Source organism: Xyrauchen texanus, chromosome 34 (genome assembly GCF_025860055.1).
Source record: "Xyrauchen texanus isolate HMW12.3.18 chromosome 34, RBS_HiC_50CHRs, whole genome shotgun sequence".
Taxonomy (NCBI): domain Eukaryota; kingdom Metazoa; phylum Chordata; class Actinopteri; order Cypriniformes; family Catostomidae; genus Xyrauchen; species Xyrauchen texanus.
In genome coordinates this window covers 16271801-16294691 of record NC_068309.1, presented here as the reverse complement: position 1 = coordinate 16294691, position 22891 = coordinate 16271801, and the positions used below count along the sequence as shown (strand labels likewise).

Here is a 22891-nt window from a genome sequence, read left to right as displayed (position 1 = left end):
ACAGATCAGATGAAATTTGGACTAACAAGCATTTTAAAAGGTGGAAACTCTGCTGATTACATGACCAGAAATTACAGGAGGAGAGGGGATGCTGTCTAATTACCATATCCATTGTCTGAGATTGCGGAGCTTCTTCAGAAAATGTAAATTGTATTATAATGCTAAAACTCATTTTAGATGACAATCAAGTTCAGTTTGTCGTTAAAATTGCTGGACAAATATGCGGGAAATAATGCAGTTGTGTTAGCAATGCTTTAGATTAGATGATTGTTCAAAATAGCCTGTTGAATATCAGGAACGTATCATATGTAAACACTGATATTACACCACATCAATATTGTTTTTTAATCGCTGTGCACACAGCATATACACATCGATGGATGGTCCTTATGCAAGACCGGAAGTTTCCCCCACTACTTGGTGCAAGTTGCCAGCTTGAACAGGGCCACGATGATTTGCTTTCGAGTCAGAACTGGTGTCAACCTGCGATAGGTGCAACGTCAGGACCAATATTACAGTCCTATCAGAAGGGCAACTTCTCCTTTTTGATTGCAATTCCTTCTCTTCTGATTGCATTTATTTGTGAAATTAAAATGACCATAAGTTGTCTAATTTCACTGAATTGTCTCAATACTCTCCACATTTTACCAAAACTTCGGAGGGAAACAAATATAGGGACATCTGTGTGGCGAAAGGTACACAATTTGTGATATGCACACATTTCTGTATGGAAACGGATGAAGGGCAGATTTATTTTACGATAATCCAAAACATATGAAACAAAGTGTATTTTTAGGCATGACATCATCATGCACAACATTTGTATCGATAAAAGATCATTTGAATTGAGATAGGCAGATGGTTGGACATTTTTTTTATGTATTTTGTTTACGCATTTACACTTTGTAGATAACAAAACAGTGCAAAAAGTGGATGGAAACTAGGCTTGTGTGTAAAACTTATTACGATAAAATGTATGTTTTATAAAACAAGACATGGGCAATTTTGCGACAGGTAGGTGACTTGCAAACGATGGCTTATGGCACTTTTCCACTGCACGTTATGGTTGAACTTGCCTCAACTCTACTCGCTTTACTTTCTGAGCTTGCATTTCCACTGCAGTTTAGTGCCACCTCAACGTGGGTGGGATTATAGGCTGATCGTCATAGTTGCACTGCCTCTACTGCCATGACATCATCTTAAACACAAGACAAACTGACCAAAACAATATCACAACCGCTAGCTGTTAGCAACTAGCTCATTGTGCTGCATAAAGCAGTTGTTGCATGGTGATTTTACATAAGTTTAACAGTTAAATTGGCCTGGTTGTTTTAGAAGCAAGCTTCCAGTAGCTGATCAACTAAATAAAGTGAAGCTTCCAAGCACAGTATAGAGTTAACATAAGAAAACGTACCATCCTCCATCGTGACTGAGTCCAGGGCACTCTCCCTCCCATTGCTCGCCGGTTTAGATAGCGTTTAGATATTTGGTCGAACCACTTCCAATTTTCCTTGACAATTATGTGGTAATTCTTAATAATTATTTTTTTTTTTTTTACTTTTTCCTACACTGGTAGGCGTGTGCGGCCAAGAGCGGAGACACTTCCTGAGAGACTTTTTCGTTTCGCTCATCGCAAAAGAGTGGACCGTCTGCACCTCGTTTATTGACGCACGGAAATCCAGTGACGCTGTTAGTCAGTGATCTGCAGGATTGACGTCACATATAATTTCGGCTCCGCTCGCTTGGAACCTCGACCGAGGTGGTACTAAAAAAAAAAAAAAGTATCAGGTACCCAGGTACTATCCACAGTGGAAAACAGCGTGGTAATTTAATTAGACATAAATTGTATGTCTAATTGTTTAATAAAATCAAAAAGTGCGTTCATCAAATGCAGAACATACTCTTGCAGCAGGACATTTTATTACTTTATATATAATGTTATACATACATATTCATTTTAAATCAATAAAATATTCAGTATGATCCATAAACACAAGAAAACTACTTGGGGCCAGCAAAATAAATAGTAATCCTTAACAAAAATACAAATATTAAGTTTTATTTAATTGTGTAAAAAAAATTTACACAATCCATTTAAATTGCATTTTTATTAAATAGAAATGCGTATCTTAAAAATGTTTGAATTATATGCATTATATTCCATATAAAAGAGTAAACAAACAAATAATTTGTATTTCTTGTATGATGGCCAACTAAACGTTTTTCTGTCACTGATCAGGTGTCCAGGCATTGAATAGGGCCAAGGTGGCAACCCTACCTCACACTTTAGTAGACTGCTTTGAGACCTGAAATGGCTGCATCAGATAAGGGAGACATCCAAAATGTGTAGTGTTGGGGGGGTCACAAGCAACCCTTCCCCCTGATATCTCAAGTATTTTGATGAAAATTACACTAAAAATAGCACCAGCTTCCCTGATCATTGATTGTTCCACCACAAAGTGAAAAGGATGCAACCATAATTAAACAAGGGATCAGCAAATACAAAAAAGAGAGTAGATGGTATTTATGACATGTACTTTATTAAGACCATTTTACACAACCGAAGAGTGTTTGATTAGTCCGCAGATTGCTTATGGTTCACAGGAAAACAGAAATACAATAAAAACACAGATCATAGACTTGAGATTATAATGGAATGTTTCTCTCCCACTTATTGACTTTAAGAGGGGAGAAAAACAATTCTGATCTCTCTTTCTCTCTGGTTTGAACACAGAGAGCCCTGGAGTAAGGCAGATCACCTCCACCTGAGCAAAGCAACCAAAACGGACATGCGTGTTGTGAATTTGCGAACAGACTTCAAGAGGTAGAGCCATGTCCATATACAAGACTGCATCCTTCATTTTATTCTGTAACATGAATGTGAGTGTGCCATCCAAGCTGCTGATATATCAGTAGTGTGTAACTGAAAAAACGTTACTGACATCCTCAGAAAAGAGGCGTTTCTCTTGCACTAGAGAAACAGTATTGGAATGAACAAGATTAAGGAATTTCTGTTGTCGTGATCTAAAACAAAGTGAAACCAAATGAGTGACTTCCAAAGCGGAGTCACTTAATCAACGATCATCTGAAAATACAGAAGGAAATATCTGAAAGAAAGAATTCCCACTGCTTTTACAGTACTAATTAAACCCACTCTGTATCAGTAAACAACATTAAAAGCTATACAAAGGCATTGTCCATTACACAACCTGTACATTACTGGACTTTCTGTTCCTGTGTCATTTTAAAATTATTCAGAATAACTTAAGTCCTGCTTCAAAGTGCAAATTTACGTGTTTTCTGATGGTAATGGAATGAAACATTCTGAGCAGAATTCCTGTGCAAAAAATGGGTGGTGGGGAATGAGTACAAAGTACATAAAAAAACTATAAGTTTATTTTTCTGTTTTGCTGTTAAAGGCCTTCTGAATTGTTCTGGTCTCTGCATCAACATTCTTTTTACTTTTATAAACCCTCTAAGGCTTTTTTTAATACAATACATAAAGAAGAAAAAAATAAAACCGCAACACAATAAGTTTCAGAGTCCTCACTTCAATGAACTTCAAGGGAGAAGGGATCACTGAAATATCAGGTCTCTTTGAAGTGTAACAGGGACACGGACCATTTTCTTAATGTGAATTATATGGAGGAAAACAAAAAACTAATATATGTAAATCACAGTAATAATAAAACTGCTTCAAAGAAAGAAAAGCTTAATAAAGTGTAATGCTTGAGTTAAAACAGTGTTAAATTGAGTTTAATGATGGGGAAGAGGTCACTTGTTGTCTTTCACAGAGCGTCATTTTACAGTCATTCGCTCTTTCAAGTCCTTTCATTTAGCCCTGAAACAGTGTATGACCTTTATCCTGACCTAAAAGAGCCAGGATTCAGCCAGCCAAGGCAACTCTTTCTTGTAAACACTCATGGGGACAGAAATGGCAAATAACTGCAAAATAAAGGAGGCAGTACAGAGGTTTATGGGTAAATGAATGAATTCCTATTGTACTGTTTGGGCAGAGGACGTGAGTTGTCGTCTGTGGAAGTTTGAAGTGTGTGTGAGAGTGTGTATGAAATGTTTGGGTAACAGTCTGAGCCTGCTGATCTTGGTCCCATGTGAACTAGGATTTCTGCTCTGCTGCTTTTGGGGATGGAGGTGTGCTATCTGGCTTTATGATCTGATATGTGATGAGGTACTCTGGGTAGGCCTGCAAAACACACAAGGTTGCAAATGTTAATATATATGTTAATACATTTTAACCTGAAATCTTTATTTATAAAAACATCTATGGACTTGTTATGCATCAACTAACCAAATATCTTTCAGCTCACTCACCTGTTCCCCTCGATAGATGACATATTCGGCGTAGGCTAACCCATTGACGCTGGGACGACCAATGATGGAATGATGCCCTGGAGGAGCATGAGCCATTTTCATGGCACTGAATTGTAAGAAGGATTTACCAAGAGTGACCCTACAGAACAGCATCTGTCTGCAAAGAGAGTTAAAAAAACACTATGAGGTAAACAGCACCATCAGCTGGTCATTTAAGATCAGTACACTTGTATCTCATCCATAAGCAACTACTTCTAAAGCACATCAAATCAAAGCTTATCTGGGATCTGTTCTGTGACTACTAAATGGAAAGAATCAGATATTGGTCTTGGATGAAAAACTTACCTATGACAAATATAACAGGACCGGTCTTTATGTGTGGGGCAGCCAGTTCCACCACCAATTCCATAGACATACTGGTTGCTTTTAGAGGAGTTCTCTGCAAAGTAGATCCCAGCTCCAAACATGCCCCCAATGTAGGCGTGTCTCTCATCAAACCCTTTATGGATAATGGCATTGATGAATGGTGACCCTGCAGATGAGAAGAAAAAGAAAAAGAATGATCTATGTAAAATAACTCGTAGAATGCTTGAAAGATCAACTGGGAAAGCTTCTTTTGTAGCTTGAACTTTCCCAAATAGCACTTTTGACAGGTCATTCATCTTGCTACAGTTAGTTTTGGCCGGGCCCTAGAGCAGTACCGTGAAAGAGCATGCGCTCGTTGTGATGATTGTGGTTCTCGTCTGCAATCTCCTTCTGCCGGTGTGCATATCTTTCCCTCAGCTTCTTGTTCACCACCTTCTGAATCTGCACCATCATTAAACAAAGTTTTAATATGGAGGCCCATGCAATTGACAAACTAGTCAAAAAGTTTTGAACCTTTAAATCTGTTTTTAAATTACACCCCCATCCCCTTAACCAATTGTGTTCTCTCCAAAACCCAACCCTCGTGTCAATAAACCCGAACCAACCCAAACAAAGATATTCTGATGGAGATATGATGTAAATATATCCAACACCTCCAAGTACAGTGCTCTGCGCATGCGTCAAGTTCAAGAAAGTGTAATCGAGCTTGAAATCATGATTGCACCTAGCAGACTGCAGATGTCTAGAGTTATAGTGAAAAAGAAGTTACATTTAGATCAGGTCACTTCAGAAGACACAGATTAAACGATGAGTCGTATGGATCACCTTTATGATGCCTTTATGTCCTTTTTGGAACTTAAGTGTTTGACCACATTGACTTGCATGTATAGATATTCACATCATATCTCCACCAAAATATCTTTGTTACAAAGAAAAATAAAAGTCATACAAGTTTGAGATGGTATGAGGGTGAGTAAATACTGAGAGAATGATTTTTAGATGTTCAAGGGCATTTAAAGGAGCCATGTATTCTGACAAAATAATAATTTTTGCAAGCAACATATGCATTGCCAATATTTCATTGTATAAACAGGGCGGGATTTGTAATTTTTTTCTGAAATAGATTTACATGATCGCAGTAAGTATTGCTAGCTCTCGCAATAGTTTTGCATCACCTCGCAATAAATTTACCACAGTTTTACTACAATAACCATATTCTAACCTTGATATATGTAGCGAAACCATAGTGATACTACAAGAAAAAAAACCCTCTGGAAACAAAAATCTGAATTTTTTGGTTATTATGATTCTTCTATACAAATATCATAGTTTAACTATGGTTTTACTACAGTAATATTTTAGACTGTAGTAACCATAGTTTTTGGAAGAAATCATAGTTTTACTATAGTAATATTGTAGTTACCATGACTGTTGTAGGCTAATATATATTATATATATATATTTTGTTTTTGCAGAAACCAAGGATTTAGTATACTGTATCCTTTTTGTAACCATGGTATTACTATATATTAACATAGTTTTCATTTTCCTGTATTATTTACTAAGGTTTGAATCTGCCATCTTTGCTCATGGACTCCACAGACTAGTCGCTAGTAAAGGCTGTGGGACTATGCACGTTCTTGTGGCATCGTCAGCAAATCAGCGTTGTCATGACACAATTTCCCTGTGGTTCCAGAGTGATTAGTCACATGCCATTTACTTCTCAGGTTATTTGTTTAAAAAAACTAATAAAATCCCCTGAGTCCATGAGCAAATATGGCAGATTTCAAATCACATACTTCTTGGTATGGCAGATTTCAAATTACAACTGCCATTAAGATGAATGGAAATGCTAATAGATAGATCTCTCCAGGTAGAATAGATCTCCTTGACTTGATTGCACAAAATATTACACAGATGGTGCGTGTTTTGGATTGGCTAGTTTTCTGATTGGCTAATGTAGGATTTGCCATTTTTATGCCATTTATAGAGCCTAAAGCTTTCACAGAGACAGGTGTGATTTTTCAGAACATATATTTCAGTGATATCTGTCAGATAGTGGGAACATTTTATGCATTTTATGAATGCCATTAAATAAATGCTTACAGCAGCTGAACTTACCTTCAAGATGTTGTACCTGCTGAAAACGCCTCCTGCATTGCCACCATCCCTATGCTCTCTGATCGTGCTTTGCAGCTGTAAAACAATAACACAGCATATATGTTACATATTTTTGAGTCACAAGTGGTTTTCTATAGGGTTTTCAAACTGGTCCAGGGATACCTTGGTGGCCGAAAGGGGGTGTTAGAGGGTCCAAGGTATTGTAAAAGCATAAAAATATATACATTAAATATTTACCACATTTGACATTATAACGGTCTACAAATACATTTCAATTGAACCGATAGTGTTTCTATTGAGGTTTATATATGTGGCATTACTATAATAGAGCGCAGAACAAAGATAAATGGTCGACTTAAAACAAGGAAAATATTTTCAAGATAAAATTCAGAGAATTTCTTCTGGCTTTAGTGCAATGACATTTTGCAAACCACATACTGTCTTTAAAGTATGACACTTGATATTTTTTTTAACGCATTAAAATTGGAAGGGATCCCCTTACATAATAATTTGGGGCCCTTGCCCCTTTTGTATGGAATCACCTCTCACCACCTTTTTTTTTTTTTTTAGTTTCCACATGCTCTGAAAGGAAATACACCCTAGTTCTGGTAAAGAAGTGATGATTTTGGCTTCAAAGCCCTCACCTCCTCCTCTACTGACTGAAACTCCTTATCATCAGGGGCTAGATCGATCAGCACCGTGCCCTGAGTTGCACAGTGGAATGTCAAGTACGGGTTGGCACCTGTGTGGTAACACATGAACAAATTAAACTAAAGGGTATTTCAATGTGCTGTGGTTCATGTAACCATGAATATAGTGTTTGAGAAAGAATACTTTGAATGCTTTTGGACTGACCTTGTTGACCACCCAGTAGTCTTTCAATGCCTTTGATAAGTTTGTGTCTGTGCCCATATGCGTTGATCCCAATTTCCTTAAGCTCCTCATGCCCCATATCAGCCAGCACATCCAACGAAATCTTATACAACAGGTAAACAACAATCAGATTTAAGGAATCCACTGTAGACTACAGGAAAAAACTATCAGAAAAAGCTGATAACAATCCCAACAAATGCACCCAATAAATGAAATGAAAATTGACATTAAATGATTTACTTCAGGGTTGATTTAGACTCTATTCTGTGTCAAAAGCAGCGGACAGCGAAAATTTATTTTCTTAGCTTTTTGATATGTGGAACGTCCTCCTAGTGAAGATAAACTCTGTGAACTGCAGGAGGCTTGAGTAGATATTATGCTGTGTGACTCATAACAAACGGGATGATAATTGCTGTGCCATTCTCAATATGCCTCCTACACGGTACATGTACACAAAAGCAAACATGCAGATGGCGGTTTGCGTATGCTAGACTGTGAGGCAGGGAAACGTTTGAGCCATCATGTGCCACAGAGAGAGGCTCAGCTCCTGAGAGAATTACACCTTAGCATTACATTTGACTCTTCTTCAACCTCTGTCAGGATATAATCTCAAACTCTCATACTAGAATTTCAATGGCCCATGATCCATCATGTCTGTGGTAGGCCCGTCAATGACCATAAGCCCAGGAGCTGCCAACTGCGCTCTCGCTCTATCTCTCTCTGGAAGCACTCTACTCTCTGTACATTTTCCATTCACGGCAAAGGAAAGTGAAGATGCAGCAGACATACTAAAACATTGTTGCAAAGTTTGCCATTTACGGCAGTGTTAAAAGGGAAGTGGAGATGCAGTAGACATAATACAACATTGTTGCAAAGTTTGCCATTTAGGGCAAAGTTCAAAGGGAAGTGGAGATGTAGCAAGTGTACTACAACATTGTTGCAAAATTTGCCATTATGGCAAAGTTCAAAGGGAAGTGGAGATGCACCAACTGTACCACAACATTGTTGCAAAGTTTGCAATTTATGGCAAAGTTCAAAAGGATGTGGAGATGTAGCCAATGTACTATAACATTGTTGCAAATTTTGGAATTTACGGCAAAGTTCAAAGGGAAGTGGAAATGCAGCAAATGTACTACAAAACTGATGCAAATTTTGCCATTTACGGCAAAGTTCAGAAGGAAGTAGATATGCAGCAAATTTACTACAACACTGTTGCAAAGTTTGCCATTTATGACAAAGTTCAAAGGGAAGTGGAGATGAAGCAAATATAATAAAATATTGTTGCAAATTTTGCCATTCACTGCGAAGTTCAAAAGGAAGTGGCGATTCAGCAAATGTACTACAACACTGTTGCAAATTTTGCAATTTATGGCAAAGTTCAAAGCGAAGTGAAGATGCAACAGACATGCTACAACATTATTGCAAAGTTAGTCATTTACGGGAAAGATCAAAGGGATGTGAAGATGCAGCAGACATAATACAACATTGTTGCAAAGTTTGCCGTTTAGGGCAAAGTTCAAAGGGAAGTGGAGATGTAGCAAGTGTACAACAACATTGTTGCAAAATTTGCCATTATGGCAAAGTTCAAAGGGAAGTGGAGATGCACCAAATGTACCACAACATTGTTGCAAAGTTTGCAATTTACGGCAAAGTTCAAAAGGATGTGGAGATGTAGCCAATGTACTATAACATTGTTGCAAATTTTGGCATTTACGGCAAAGTTCAAAGGGAAGTGGAAATGCAGCAAATGTACTACAAAACTGATGCAAATTTTGCCATTTACGGCAAAGTTCAGAAGGAAGTAGATATGCAGCAAATTTAGTACAACACTGTTGCAAAGTTTGCCATTTATGACAAAGTTCAAAGGGAAGTGGAGATGAAGCAAATATAATAAAATATTGTTGCAAATTTTGCCATTCACTGCGAAGTTCAAAAGGAAGTGGCGATTCAGCAAATGTACTACAACACTGTTGCAAATTTTGCAATTTATGGCAAAGTTCAAAGCGAAGTGAAGATGCAACAGACATGCTACAACATTATTGCAAAGTTAGTGATTTACGGGAAAGATCAAAGGGATGTGAAGATGCAGCAGACATAATACAGTGAAGATGCAACAGACATGCTACAACATTATTGCAAAGTTAGTCATTTACGGGAAAGATCAAAGGGATGTGAAGATGCAGCAGACATAATACAACATTGTTGCAAAGTTTGCCGTTTATGGCAAAGTTCAAAGGGAAGTGAAGATGCAGCAAATGAACTACAGACCTCAAAGAAACAAATATGTCATATCAGCCTTTAGACAGCACTTGTAAACTGAGAAAACAGCTCAAAACAGTGCAGCGGCTTAAATCAGACGGGTCTAATGACGACAGCGAACTGTGTATGAGAGATCTGTGAGCAGTGCCCTCAATCTCATTTTCACTCTGTCTCTGAAAAACGTCAATTTATTGTTGCCTCCTTATGCTCCATCTCCCTCAGGTACAGCAAGCAAGAAAAAAAAAGGAGGGAGAGCAAGTGAGTCACTGTAAGACAGATGAATGCCTCTTACTAAAGCCACAATCAAAGCTGATTTCAGTTCTCCACATCTAGTGCTCTTCCCAGCTGGTGGACATCGAGAGCATTTACATTCATCTATATGCAAATTAGCGACTGGTCTGGCACAGATTGGCAATCAGGTCACACAGCTCGGCCTCAGTGAGTCGGAGCCGAGGAGCTGAAGAAACAACTGAGCATTTAGCGCAGTGTGAGAGAGAATGGCAGGACTGTATTAATCACAAGAAGGGGTACAAAGGTCAGCCCCATCACCTCTCTCACCCATAAAAATTGAGAGATGCTAATAATCACACAGGGTTCAGCTGTGGGAGGAGTTGAATGGAAAATATGAAGCCAAGATGCTGAGAATGTACACTGAAAGAAAATGATATTGAGGTCATAGATGTCATCGTGTCTGCACAACTCTTTAAGAGAAGGACCTGGATTTTTCTCCAGGAAATTATGGCATAGCTTTTTTTTTTTTTGAAGGACAGAAGGTAATTTGATGTGTGGAGAGGAACTGTGTGACCAGCAATGTGATTCAGTGGTTAGTTTAATAATAGGAATTGGTCTTACCTGTTCCCTCTCAAAAATGTCCCGCAAATGCTCCAAACCCAAACTCTTCAGAAACTGACTTATGTTCATATCCAGAATTACGACTAGAGAGAAAAAATTCTCATGTTAACTCTATTAACATTATCTTTACAAATCAGGGCTGTAAATCAACAAAAAAAAAAAATATTACAATATGCTGATTAATCAAATAAGACTAGTAAAGTGTTGAATAGACTACAAAATGTGGCTTAAGAAGTCAAAACATAGTTGTTTTTTTACATGGTTAAAATTAAGCCTATGACATCTACAGTCCACAGCCATCTATTCTGTGACCTTTCTGATGCAAATAATTTTTGTATGGGTCAGGTTTTGCATTATTATTAAATTTTTTATACAAATTATAATCATACCAAATTAACATGCTTAACTGAAAATTCTACAACAAATATCTTATTTGCAAGAAATTGTATCACTGTAAATGGATTTGAAGTTAAGTGCTTTGGAACTACTCACTTTCTCCCTCCTTCCTCTCTGATCCAGTGGCCCCATCAGCCGGGCCCGAGGCCCCAGACACAGCCAGATCTGCTAGGGGTCCGGCTAGATTGTCTATGCTGCTGGCAGCAGACAGGCAGGAGGGTGTGGATGCTGGGGAGATGACAGAGGCACTGACCACTGTAGCCTGGGGTTTGAAACAACTAGGAAGGGCTTCAGGGGGCATGGCATCAATCAGCAGTGCCCGGATATCATCAGCCTGGAGATTGAAGGAATCAAGAAGTGCATCAAGAAAAAAACACTAGTTTATATGAGAAATCTGTGTCTGGGAAGGCTGGGACATTAACACTAAACAGCAGCCAGAAAAAAATTATAGTTTTGAGATTGTAAACTTCAGCAAATTAAACGTATGTATTGAATTTGGATTTCATCTGTGTATAGTGTCTAATAATGCATTGGCAATGTACACTTAAGTTTCTTTTGCCAAAAAAGCTTGATATGAATTGAATCAGACCATTTGATCCTATTATTAAAGGCCACAGAAAATGGCAGATATTTCCCAACTTTTAAATACAGCATGTCCACTGATTTTAAGGCATGTATACATATAGTTGTATTAAAGATTTATACCTGTAAAAAGTTGCCTAATTTAACTATATTTGCCAAAAAACTGAACATTTTAATGTACATTTTTAAATAATTTAAAAATTATTATTCTTGCATGTTCTTTATATATTAAATATATTTATGATTATATTTTAATGTTGTGATAAAACTGTGATTAATTAGTTAAAAATTACCGCACTATGCTAAATAAAACTAATTATATAATCTAATGCTGTTTACACCTGGTATTAACATAAATGTTGGGTGATTCACTCACAAGTAGTCAGGCAAAAACCCTTTTAAACTTGGTAGTAACATGCTTCTTAAGATGCGTTTTCTGTAACCACTTGATTTCAAGACTAAAAACATTGCTCACTACCATCAGTGAGGAGACAGCATTTTCATATAGCAATAAAAAAATAAAATAAATGAAACTGTATTAAATTAACTTTGGATAAGCTGTGTCACTGCATGTTGATTTCAGGCAAACTGAAGACATTTTGTCTTATGCATGACTATGTGGGCTTTTTCATTTATTTTCCGATGGTGTTTTTTTTTTTTAAAAGCTGCACATAACTGGCAGTAAAGACCCTGTTGTAGCACAATGACAGACAGATATGTTTAATTGATAGACAGATAGACAATAACTGACAGGTGAGTAGGCTGTCCTTCATTGTTATCTAGAATGCATTAGGATTCATTCACATGTGCACTACTAATATGATTTGGTCACATGTGTTTCTGGCAACCTCTTAATTAGGTTTGAGTGATCGGATAACACAACATTTTTGACTACGTATACACCTGTATTTTGCACTTTCCACTTGTGATCAGATCACCAGAGACAAATGTTCATATGAGGTGTAAACAGAAGCTGTGCCCAAAATCTCCACCTATCCACTATACTTTATAGTGCACTATTTTGTGTGACAGCCATTTTGTTGTGGTGTCCCAATTTGCTTCCTAAATTTGTTCACTCATTCTTACCCACAACGAACTGATTTCGACAGGCGATGTACACTTGGCAATGCTATCTTGCTGCAGGGACGACTGACGTGCAGGGAGAGCGCAAGAAGGTGAGCGAGAAAGCATGAAAGACGGCAGTTTACCGCTTCATTAATTCCTACAATGTTTTATTTCACGCTGGCTATAGTAATTTACTTTTTGACATATCAATACTTGATTAAAAATTATAAAATATAGAGATCCAAAATCACACAGATACTTTGAACAATTTGATTTATTTATACAGATGAAAATATATTTGATATGGTTATTTATTTTTGCCATTGATGCTAAGCGATGCTAATCTTTCCTCAGGTGATATTATTGTCAACTCAGAAGATAGCGCACACTGGAAATTATTCAATATATTTGGTTATCACATAATCTAATAATTTTCATCTAATAATCAATGGATGTTGTTATTATTAGCTTTAGTACTGTATTATAGTCGCATGAAGGCACTAAGCGCACATGCCACCTCTCTGTTGGCGCTCAGAAATGCTGCCTAGTTTGGAGGGGAGAGTGTAAGGTTGCTAAAAAATAATAAATAAATACAATTATGTTTGTTCATGTGTTTTTATTGTTTTTGGTAGTTTTTAGTTTTAGTTTTTTTAATCATTTTATACAAAAAACAAGTATTGTTATTGTGGTTATTATGATTATTATTATCCTACATATAAGATAAAAGTACATAAGTGACACCAGCAGTGCTCTCTCTCTGACGCTTCGTGTACAAATCAGCATCTGAAATCACACACTCATTTCTTTCACTCCTTGCCTGACATAGTGCACTCACTGACATCCACTATATTGGACATAGTGAATGAATGAACAAGGGACTGATCTGGGACACAGCTAGAGTCAATGATTCATGTTAGAATACCAGGGTAGGGTTGCACCAGCTGTGCGGATGGTCTCACTTAAGTTTGGGCATAAAGTTCAACATAAGGGCTTAGTAACTACTAGTTAGTTTGTAACCAAGTCAGTGCTTAAGTTGGTTGCACCACCTGTTCTTGAGACTTAGCTAGAAGGTCGTAAGCTCTCCGTAAAGCAATGTTTAGTCCCATAATTTGACATTTGCAGCCTTTACATTTGTAAACAGAAGTGTTGAAAAGCTGTGCATTTCAGTTTTATCTTGTCATGGTTGATGTTCAAACCTTTTTTTTTTTTTTAGCTCTCTTAGCTGTAAAACATTTATAGATTGCATTTCAATTGAAAATGTATATGTAAAAAAAATAACATAATAAATAGTGGGCCTTTAAATATGTATATAATATTCAGGTCCTGTATTTAACATTAATAAGGGTCAATAAATAAATATTAACATTTATTCAATTGAATATCCAATATATTTTATGTGTTGTATATTTTGTAACTGTGCATGTCAGTGACATCACGCGATGCACACAGGAAAGTGCACAGTTTAAATCAGTTTCAGGCTGAAGAGCTGCTAAGAAGTCTTTTAATTTTTACATGGTGTTCTCGTTTATGTAAATGAGTTTAAATGTCAACATCATATATGTCTAAAGGATTTAATTCTGTTGCGCAAAACATGAGCTCATTTATGTCATTTAATCAGTTTGCATTTTTATTTCAACTGATACTCCAGGTTTCCTTAATTATTTAGTTTCAGTGTTGGGTATATCCGATTAAAAAATAATTTGTACCTATAATCTAACTGATTTTGTCAAAAATGTAATGTAACATTACATTTCAAATTCTTGTAATCAGATTAAAGTAACTGACTTTCAATTAAATAACTAAAGTACATTACTTGTGCTAAATAATATGCACTGTATAATTCATTTAAAATAATAATTAATTCATATTCTCAATTCTCAAAAGTAATTACTAATTTTTGTGGATTACTTATTTTGAGTCATTTACCCAACACTGTTAATTTACATGTGGGATTACGTTCCACCTTAGTTTAATGCTGCAATGCTCATTTAGTAGATTAAAAAGTGTAGATAAATGCCCATTTACGCCACAACTAGGATTAGTTATGACGTAGGTGCACTTGGGCGAGGGGATAAATAACATGGTAGTTCTACATGGCATTATTTTGGTTTCTTGGTCTAGAATTGGACTGTAAAATCTGAGAACAGCTGTGTCATTAGCACCTGGCATGAGTGCAGCCACTGGAGCCCACTAACTAAAGGTTAAAGAAGCTTTACCTTTCACTTTGTACATGCTTGAACACAGGAGACGCAGGCTTAAACAGCTCCGCTTATGTGTTTAGAAGAAAAATGTCCCAATATCTCAGGATAGTCTATGCTGGGGACCTGGGTAGCTCAGCGAGCATTGACGCCGACTACCACCCACGGAGCAGAGAGTTCGAACTCAGGGTGTGCTGAGTGACTCCAACGAGGTCTCCTAAGCAACCAAAATAACCTGGTTGCTAGGGAGGGTAGTCACATGGGGTAACCTCCTCGTGGTCACAAATAGTGGCTCTCGCTCTAAATGGGGTGCTGGAAAATTTGTGCATGGATCGCGGAGAGTAGCATGTGCCTGTGAGTCACCGCAGTGTCATGCACAATGAGACATGTTATAAGATGCGCGGATTGACTGTCTCAGAAGCGGAGGCAACCACCACAAGAACCTACTATGTAGTGGGAATTGGGCATTCCAAATTGGGGAGTAGAGGATAAAAAAATAAAAAAAAAAGGATAGTCTATGCCACCTGAACCATGAGACCTCAAAGCCATAACAAACAATCCGGCAGAGCGTAACACTTTATAGGTTATAAAAGTTCCAGGTCTGAAACTGGTCTATATTTAGATATGCTAATATATAACTGGAGTTAAACAGTTAGTTCACCCAAAAATTCACCGTCATGTCATTCCAACCCCAGCTGACATTCTCTCTTTGAAATGAAAGAAATTCAGAAGGTTTGAAACAATACGATTGTGAGTAAATGATGAAAGAGCTTTCATTTTGGATTTAACTATCCTGTGAATCTGTGTGAGAGTGTTAAAGTATGTGTGTATTACCGTCGCCAAGTCCAATGGTGCCTGGCCTTCCTGGTTCTTCATGGTGGGGTCAGCCCCGTGGGCCAGCAGCAGTGCACAGAGCTGCGTGCGGCCCTTCTGTGCAGCCTCATGGAGGGGGGTAAAGGCCCATTTATCAGTGGCATTTACACAGGTGTTATACTTGATCAGCAGGGCTGCAATATCCACATGCTGGGAGGAAGACAAAAGCTCATTACTAAAGGAATTATTGTTGCTTTAACACACAATGTTTAAGGCCCGGCAGTAAATTAAACCAGGTTAGTTATTTCTATAGCAGCTCTATTTTATTAAAAGCTTTGGTTTAAGGGTATCTTGCCAGGTTGATGGATTGTTGTTTAACCCTTTAATACATTCATTATTAAAGACTTGCTTGACAAGCAGTTTTCTGTATTGACAGCAATTTGTGTGGTGCAGCACAAGTCATGGATCTTTTGGTGTATTTTCCCAGAAAAAAATAAACAATATTTTTAGATCTGTTTTTCTGCAAAAAGTTAATTGTTAACTAAACAATAGATAGCTTAAAAGTAAAAAGGATGCATTTAAAGCCACAAAACTAAATGTTTTATTTTATTTGACTTTGTCACAATCTTTCCAAAATGTATTTTGAGAGTGTTACATGTGTCCACCGCAACTGATAGATGAAGATAGAATTACTAAATTAGTTTTATTCAAATTAAGGTTTGGATGGCAACATCTCACCCTGAATGGGTAAAAATTATTTGCCAAGATATGTGCAAGTGTTTTTGGGTCAACCCAAAAATCACTATTTGAAAAAACAGCAGAATAACAAAACAATGGTTCTAATGGGAGACTAATCTCCCATTTATACAGGTGAGATTTAATGGCATTCCAGTTCCATTCTCTATAGCGCTGTAGAGCAAAGGACAAAACAACTTTGGTTTTGGTTTGTGCGTGACTGAGCTGCGCTGGCCTCCCGTCAGCAGCAGTGATTGTATGGAACTGTGATCAGCTGGCTGTGTTTGCAGAGCACCGTCATCCTCTACACAAACAGGCCACGTATGAACAGAGGGAGGCGCACTTAAGGTCAGCCAGCATCGGCCGGCCGCCAGCCCTCCTCCTGCCAATCAACAATGCCCAGGCCATCTGCCACCTCCGATACAGCCAATCATAGGCTCCTGGGACCAGCGGCAGAAATTCTGTGTATATCGAAGTGTGGACGAGGTCTAGCCAATGCCTCCAATTCTGAATAGGGCTGGATAATATAGCATCTCATTATTTTTCAGCCCTTTGGAAGCTATTCATTATATATCTCAATAGTTTTGTATTTGTTGAGAAATTATAAATAATCTTTGATTGAAAGTAGATTAAAAAATGCTCACTGTAAAAATAACAACAGTCGAAATGTAGTTAATCATTATCAAAGCCGCTATAGTCACCTACATATATTCTTACTAAAGCACTTCAATATATGAAAAATGCAACAGAAACGTTAATTGATGACGTAAATTAACTGAATCAGCAACTAACGAATGAATTTTAGTTTAAGCTGATTCATGGAAATTAACTTACCAACTTTAAAATTTTTTAAAATTCAAATCACGAGACAACATGGAAGGATTGTGAAACTAGTCAAAGTATATGGTCCAATTTCTTTTACTGGCAAATAAAAAGTGCATTAAAATCATTGTGATATTAACAATACACTTATTATGATATTTTTTAAATCACCAACAAAATCTTCACAAATTTATCATGAATATGATGGCTTGAGGTCCAGTTCTGATCCAGCATGCTTATATAACCGCAATCTGCTCCCTTCTATCTGCATGGACTAATCACATCTCTGAAGGCCTCTAGAGATACCTCCAACAATCAACTAACCCTAAATTGATTTCCCTTCTAGAAAGACAAAATCCTGCATAAGAAGCGTTTTGTGCCATGCAGATTAAGTCTTGTCTGGGTTACAACTGGCAAGTTGAATCACGTCAGTATCATGGTTGTTTCTGAGTGGAAACGGAACTGAAACCACCTGAAAGAATTATGAGCAACAGCTATGCATTAAAAGTGCATAAGCTGAGGTTCTGCTGGCAAGACCTCTAAAATGCTGCAAAAACACTCTTTGCCATCTCCAAAATACACAGACGCACAAACATTTTTGCATTCAGCCACACACACAAAGATCTCCCAAGCCGGGAAATGAAATGAAAGTGCTATATCGAAGACAGCAGTGTTCAAGTGAGGGTATACTTTTGTTCAGGGATGAAAAAAGCTGTGCTTCTGGATTTCAAGAACACATATATAGATTATTGAGCATTTAAATCAGTCTGATGTTCCCACTGCACTGTTGCCAGTCAGACCTGACATGACACTGGAGGCATGACGTGTTGACTTAACAGATGTCTGTATGCAGTCCCTGTCGCACTGAAATATAAGCTCTGTTCCAAAATCTAGTAAACTGCCCACGGAGGCTGCCTTTTAAAGCATCGCAGGTGCTCCCAATGCAAAGGCTGCGTACCTTTTTATGGCCAAATACTAAGACAGCATTGCACGTATCCTATGCAGAGTTGAGATGGAAGACGTGGCAAGAGAAGTTAATGATAAATAAACGGACAGTTCTTAATACAGAAATGTATAGTTAAATATGGTTCAGTGTGATTAAAAGTGGATTTTCCCCCCAATAATCGTGTGTACTATGCATTTTGATGTTTATTAGATTAGTTTATTAGAGTCATTAAATCTTTGCGTCTCTGTTGAAATCACTTGTGAGTCAAGTCTCCTATGTGGAGCGTTGTTTGTGGCACACAGAGTTCCTGCCTACACAGTGTTCCAAATGAATAGGTTTATGGGGTTCCTCGAACACCAATTTTTGAAGAACAATACAAGTATCAATACCTAGTTTTAGGTGTCAGCCGAAGCACTGATACGAGTAGTTTTGTGTTTGTATCCGTATGCCATTTTATTTGATATCTTGATATAGCTAATATATGCATTTTCAGAAATTAAAAATGTCAGTTAAGGACAGTTTTACCAGGGTTTTACTTACCTTTAAAAGTAACCCAGCTAACAAATATGATACTTTATTCATGCTTTAACTGTATTAATATTCATGTTGTTTTTGACATTCATGGAGTGGCTAATGCTGCCTTCGTATTGATCGATTGATCTGGGTTTGATGCGTTGTGCCTGACAGAGTTTGATGTTCGTTTGATTGATTTATCCTGTGTTGTTGTTGGGTTAAGTAAAAGTGACAGGAAATAACTTCAGTCCATTTTCCCAGGATCTTCTTTACAAATAACACATTTTGTTTTTTTTTGGAGTCGCTGTGTTTTGGATGACAATGACTGTCTGGTATGAATCTGATGAAAGCGCTCTTTTTCTCTCCCTCAAAAACAAGAGTGCAGAGAGAGATGTGCTTCATATATCACATGAAGATGAATTAAATGAAACTCGTGCTAGTTTAAATGGTTTTCTTCCTTTTCTTGCTGTTTTTACAGCTAAATGTTTCGGTTTAATAGGCAGATATTTTGCACTCACCCCGTACGAGGCTGCGTTGTGGAGGGGAATAAGGCCACCTTTGTCTTGCGCATTTACGTCCGCCCCATGTTCAAGTAGGTACTCCGCGACCTCCAGATTGTTATAGCCAGCTGTGGAGAAACAGATGCAGAAAAATGTAAATAAATATCTACGACATCTGGACACTTACAATCTGGTATCATCAAGTTTATAAAATTAATCTATTAATCCATATGTTCGTTTCACAGAGATAAGGGTATTTTGACACCTGAACAACGTGAAGACCAATAGCAAAACAGCCATTTCATAGAGAAGTCTGTTTGAGGCTCTCTCTCCACATTAATCCAGATAAATCTGAAAACTGTACTTTCGTTTTCGAAATGCTCATCTACACTGCTGATTTCAAATGTTTTCCAAAAGTTGCTCGTCCACACTGAAGCGTCTGACATGCAAAAAAAAAAAAAGGGAAAGGAGCATGGCCTTGCTTCATTTCCATGTACGGTCTGAAATGCAATTGCCCTTGGGTTCTGCCACCAGTCAGCAGTTCCACGCAGTTTCCATCACCTTTGAAGGAATGAAATGTGAATCTTGTACAAAATAATATTTATTTTTAACGCTATCAAAGTGGATAGCAGGCACAACAATGGCGCTACAACATGGGATGCCATCTTGATTGTTTTGGATTGAATGGATCACATGTCTGCATCACATGACTACAAATACGTCATCGTTTTCAAATATCTCCGTTCTCCCTATCCACACTACAACGTGAAGATGACATTTTAAAATTGATCCACTTGGGAGAGCTTTTTCAAAAGCTCTGTTTTTGCTGGACAAAACGCTGTGTCAGTGTGGACAGAAGGCAAACCCACAGCGAAATGAATGCATTTTCAAACAAAAACATGGTGTGGACGTGGCCTGAAGTTAATTTAATTTATCTTTGAAACCCTTAAAAGGTGAAGTGTTTAATTTTTGTATCAATAATGACAACAGACAAAGTTGCCAATATAATGTTTAGCAGTGTCTGAAATTGCATACTGTCAGAACATGCACTACATTTGATAAAGAACGTACTTGGCCATAAGTAAATTACATTTAGGTACGCAGGTAAGTAGTATGAATACATTCTTGGTCTTATGGGAACAGAGGCATTGTTCCGTGATCCGAATATTTGTCATAGTAACAAGAGCAAAAATAGTTTTCTCTGGTTTTGCACAATTTAACCACAAGAAACAACTTTACTGGTATATATTATACTTAATGTTGAAAAGAGCCACCTGACTCACAGTTCTCAATCATTTTTTTTTTTTATGTGATATTTCCTCAGCTCCTCAGATTTTAATAATTTAGTTATTTTAATAATGAGGATTCGTAGAAACTACTTAATTGACATACTTTATAGAAGTATGCATATTCATATTATATTTCCAAACAGTTGCCCCAACATTTCCCCCATCTAACCTTGTTCAAACAAACAATTCCACCCCAAAGACACAATATTGGTTGAAATAAAAGTTGACCTGCTCAAACAACCACAGGTTAACTTAAAACAATGTTGGGCTACATTTGACTGGGAAACTGCACTTTCAACTGGGATAGTATTTTAGCATAGAAAACACACTTCTGTAAGGTTGGAAATTAATAAAATAATTCATTCCTGTGTTACAACCCCCATTTATTAGTGAAAACAGTCCTATTGCAATTATAAGTCATACAGAGCAAGCTAGTGATCTATCAGCCTATTTGCAGAGGTGTTTTGGCAAATGGGTTACAGGCCTTTAGGCCATTCCCTCAGCTCTCAATAGCATTTCTCTATCTACCCTTTTTATCCTCTATTCTCTCTCACTCGGGTAGTATGCATACTGGTTTCATATACATCTTTCATACATCTATTTTGTAACTATTATATATAAATTGTAACCATCTGATGTAACCATGTAAGACTTTACTGTTTTTAAACATTTACTTTTGAATTAATTTTTGTTTAATAAACTGTGTAACTAATATTAAGATTAAACATTTAAGTGCTACATATCACATTACAATAAGGTCACAGTTTGGTTCTAAACAATGCTCTCACATATTTAGCTATTCTAACTGCACTTATTTCCTTCTGCTATGGTGGTAATAGACAAGAAATGCAGTTTTATTCCAACTTGCTGTTAACATTTCTTCAGTCACCTTGACATTTCTACAGCTTGAACCCCTGTAGTTGAAAAACCCACCTTACACTTCACATTGTAATATCAAATGTTATACTATGATTCCACTAGAGGCCAGTGAAAGATCCGACTAACGATCCACTAAAAACAACATGATTTTAAGCATTCTGCTTTAAGTAGACTAGGCCAAAAACTCTAACTAAGGTCCATTGAACAAGTAGCTGCTGACCTTTCCACAAGAGGACCAGGCACCCCGTGCCACTATTTTCAGTTTTAAAGGTCTCTCTTGGTTCCTTTTGCTTTTCCTTTGAGTTCCAGACACACATGACTGCCTACAGGACCATCGCTAATTAAAGCCCTCATCATAACAGGCTACAATCCTCTAATAATGCACAAACCCAGCCCAGTGCACTGTGCTCATCAAATGCTTCCTGCAGGGTATCCGCCATAAACTATAAGCAGCTTTAGCAGTGTTTCTCACAGAATGCTGGCAAGTACTTTCTCAATTCTGATTGGTTTACTCTATGCAACTTCAAAAGTTTTTTTTTACCAGTTCATCTGGAAACAAAGTCATTTTTATCATTTCATTTTAAAACAAAGTTGTGTTAAAGTAATTGACTACTACTACGTGATTTTGAGGATGAAATAATCTCTCGATTTGTCTAAGTTTTTGTTTGAGGCACTTTGCAAGTTAACTAGATATCTACAAGCACAGCTCTATATTCCATATATTCCGATTATTTACAGTTGTCTGTGAAATAATCTGTCCTTATTATTTTTGTATTCTGATCACACAGTCTATATACAGTACATTTACAAAGTTTTCTGTACAAACATTTGGAGAGACTTTTGATCTATTATTGACATACAATCAATGTCAGACAAACCCGCCCCTAAATTCCAAGCACAAACTAATCAAAAATCAAGGTTGGTTGTTTACTTGTCAGTCAGATGGTCTTTAGTAACCAGTTCTCGTCCAGAATAAACTGCAATGGGAACCACACCTTAAATTTAAAGCTCACCCAAAATTGAAAATTCTGTCATTAATTCACACTCATGTTGAACCAATATATATTACTTTCTTCCACTGAACACATCAGGATATATTAGGCAGTTACCAGTCATCGTTACCTTTCATTGGAATAGTTGTTCATATACATCTGCCTAACATTACTAAGAAAGTAAGTCATACATGTTTGAAACAACATGAGGGTGAGTAATGTTCAATGTCTGGCTGCACAAGAAAACATCATGGTAAACATTAGGTTTATGGTGAATGATAAGACTACTTGATACACAGTGCATTAGCATGTCATAATGAAGTAGTGAGGTATCATCCCATGTAGTCAGTCAAAATGA

At 37.2% G+C, this 22891-nt stretch overlaps 1 protein-coding gene across 3 annotated transcripts in view; it reads right to left on the bottom strand.

Annotated features, from left to right (window-relative positions):
• Positions 1-2199: 2199 nt before the first annotated feature.
• Positions 2200-22891, bottom strand: part of LOC127627740 (poly [ADP-ribose] polymerase tankyrase-1-like) — a 130967-nt gene continuing 110275 nt past the window's right edge. For all 3 annotated transcript variants that reach the window (XM_052104260.1, XM_052104261.1, XM_052104262.1), the window contains 11 exons: positions 19392-19501; positions 15879-16067; positions 11296-11533; positions 10804-10886; positions 7675-7795; positions 7464-7561; positions 6820-6894; positions 5034-5139; positions 4678-4864; positions 4333-4489; positions 2200-4204 (listed from right to left, as the gene is read on the bottom strand). In XM_052104260.1, coding sequence (XP_051960220.1) covers positions 4118-4204; positions 4333-4489; positions 4678-4864; positions 5034-5139; positions 6820-6894; positions 7464-7561; positions 7675-7795; positions 10804-10886; positions 11296-11533; positions 15879-16067; positions 19392-19501 — 1451 coding nt within the window. In that variant the 3' untranslated portion in view covers positions 2200-4117. The remainder of the gene's footprint in view (positions 4205-4332; positions 4490-4677; positions 4865-5033; positions 5140-6819; positions 6895-7463; positions 7562-7674; positions 7796-10803; positions 10887-11295; positions 11534-15878; positions 16068-19391; positions 19502-22891) is intronic.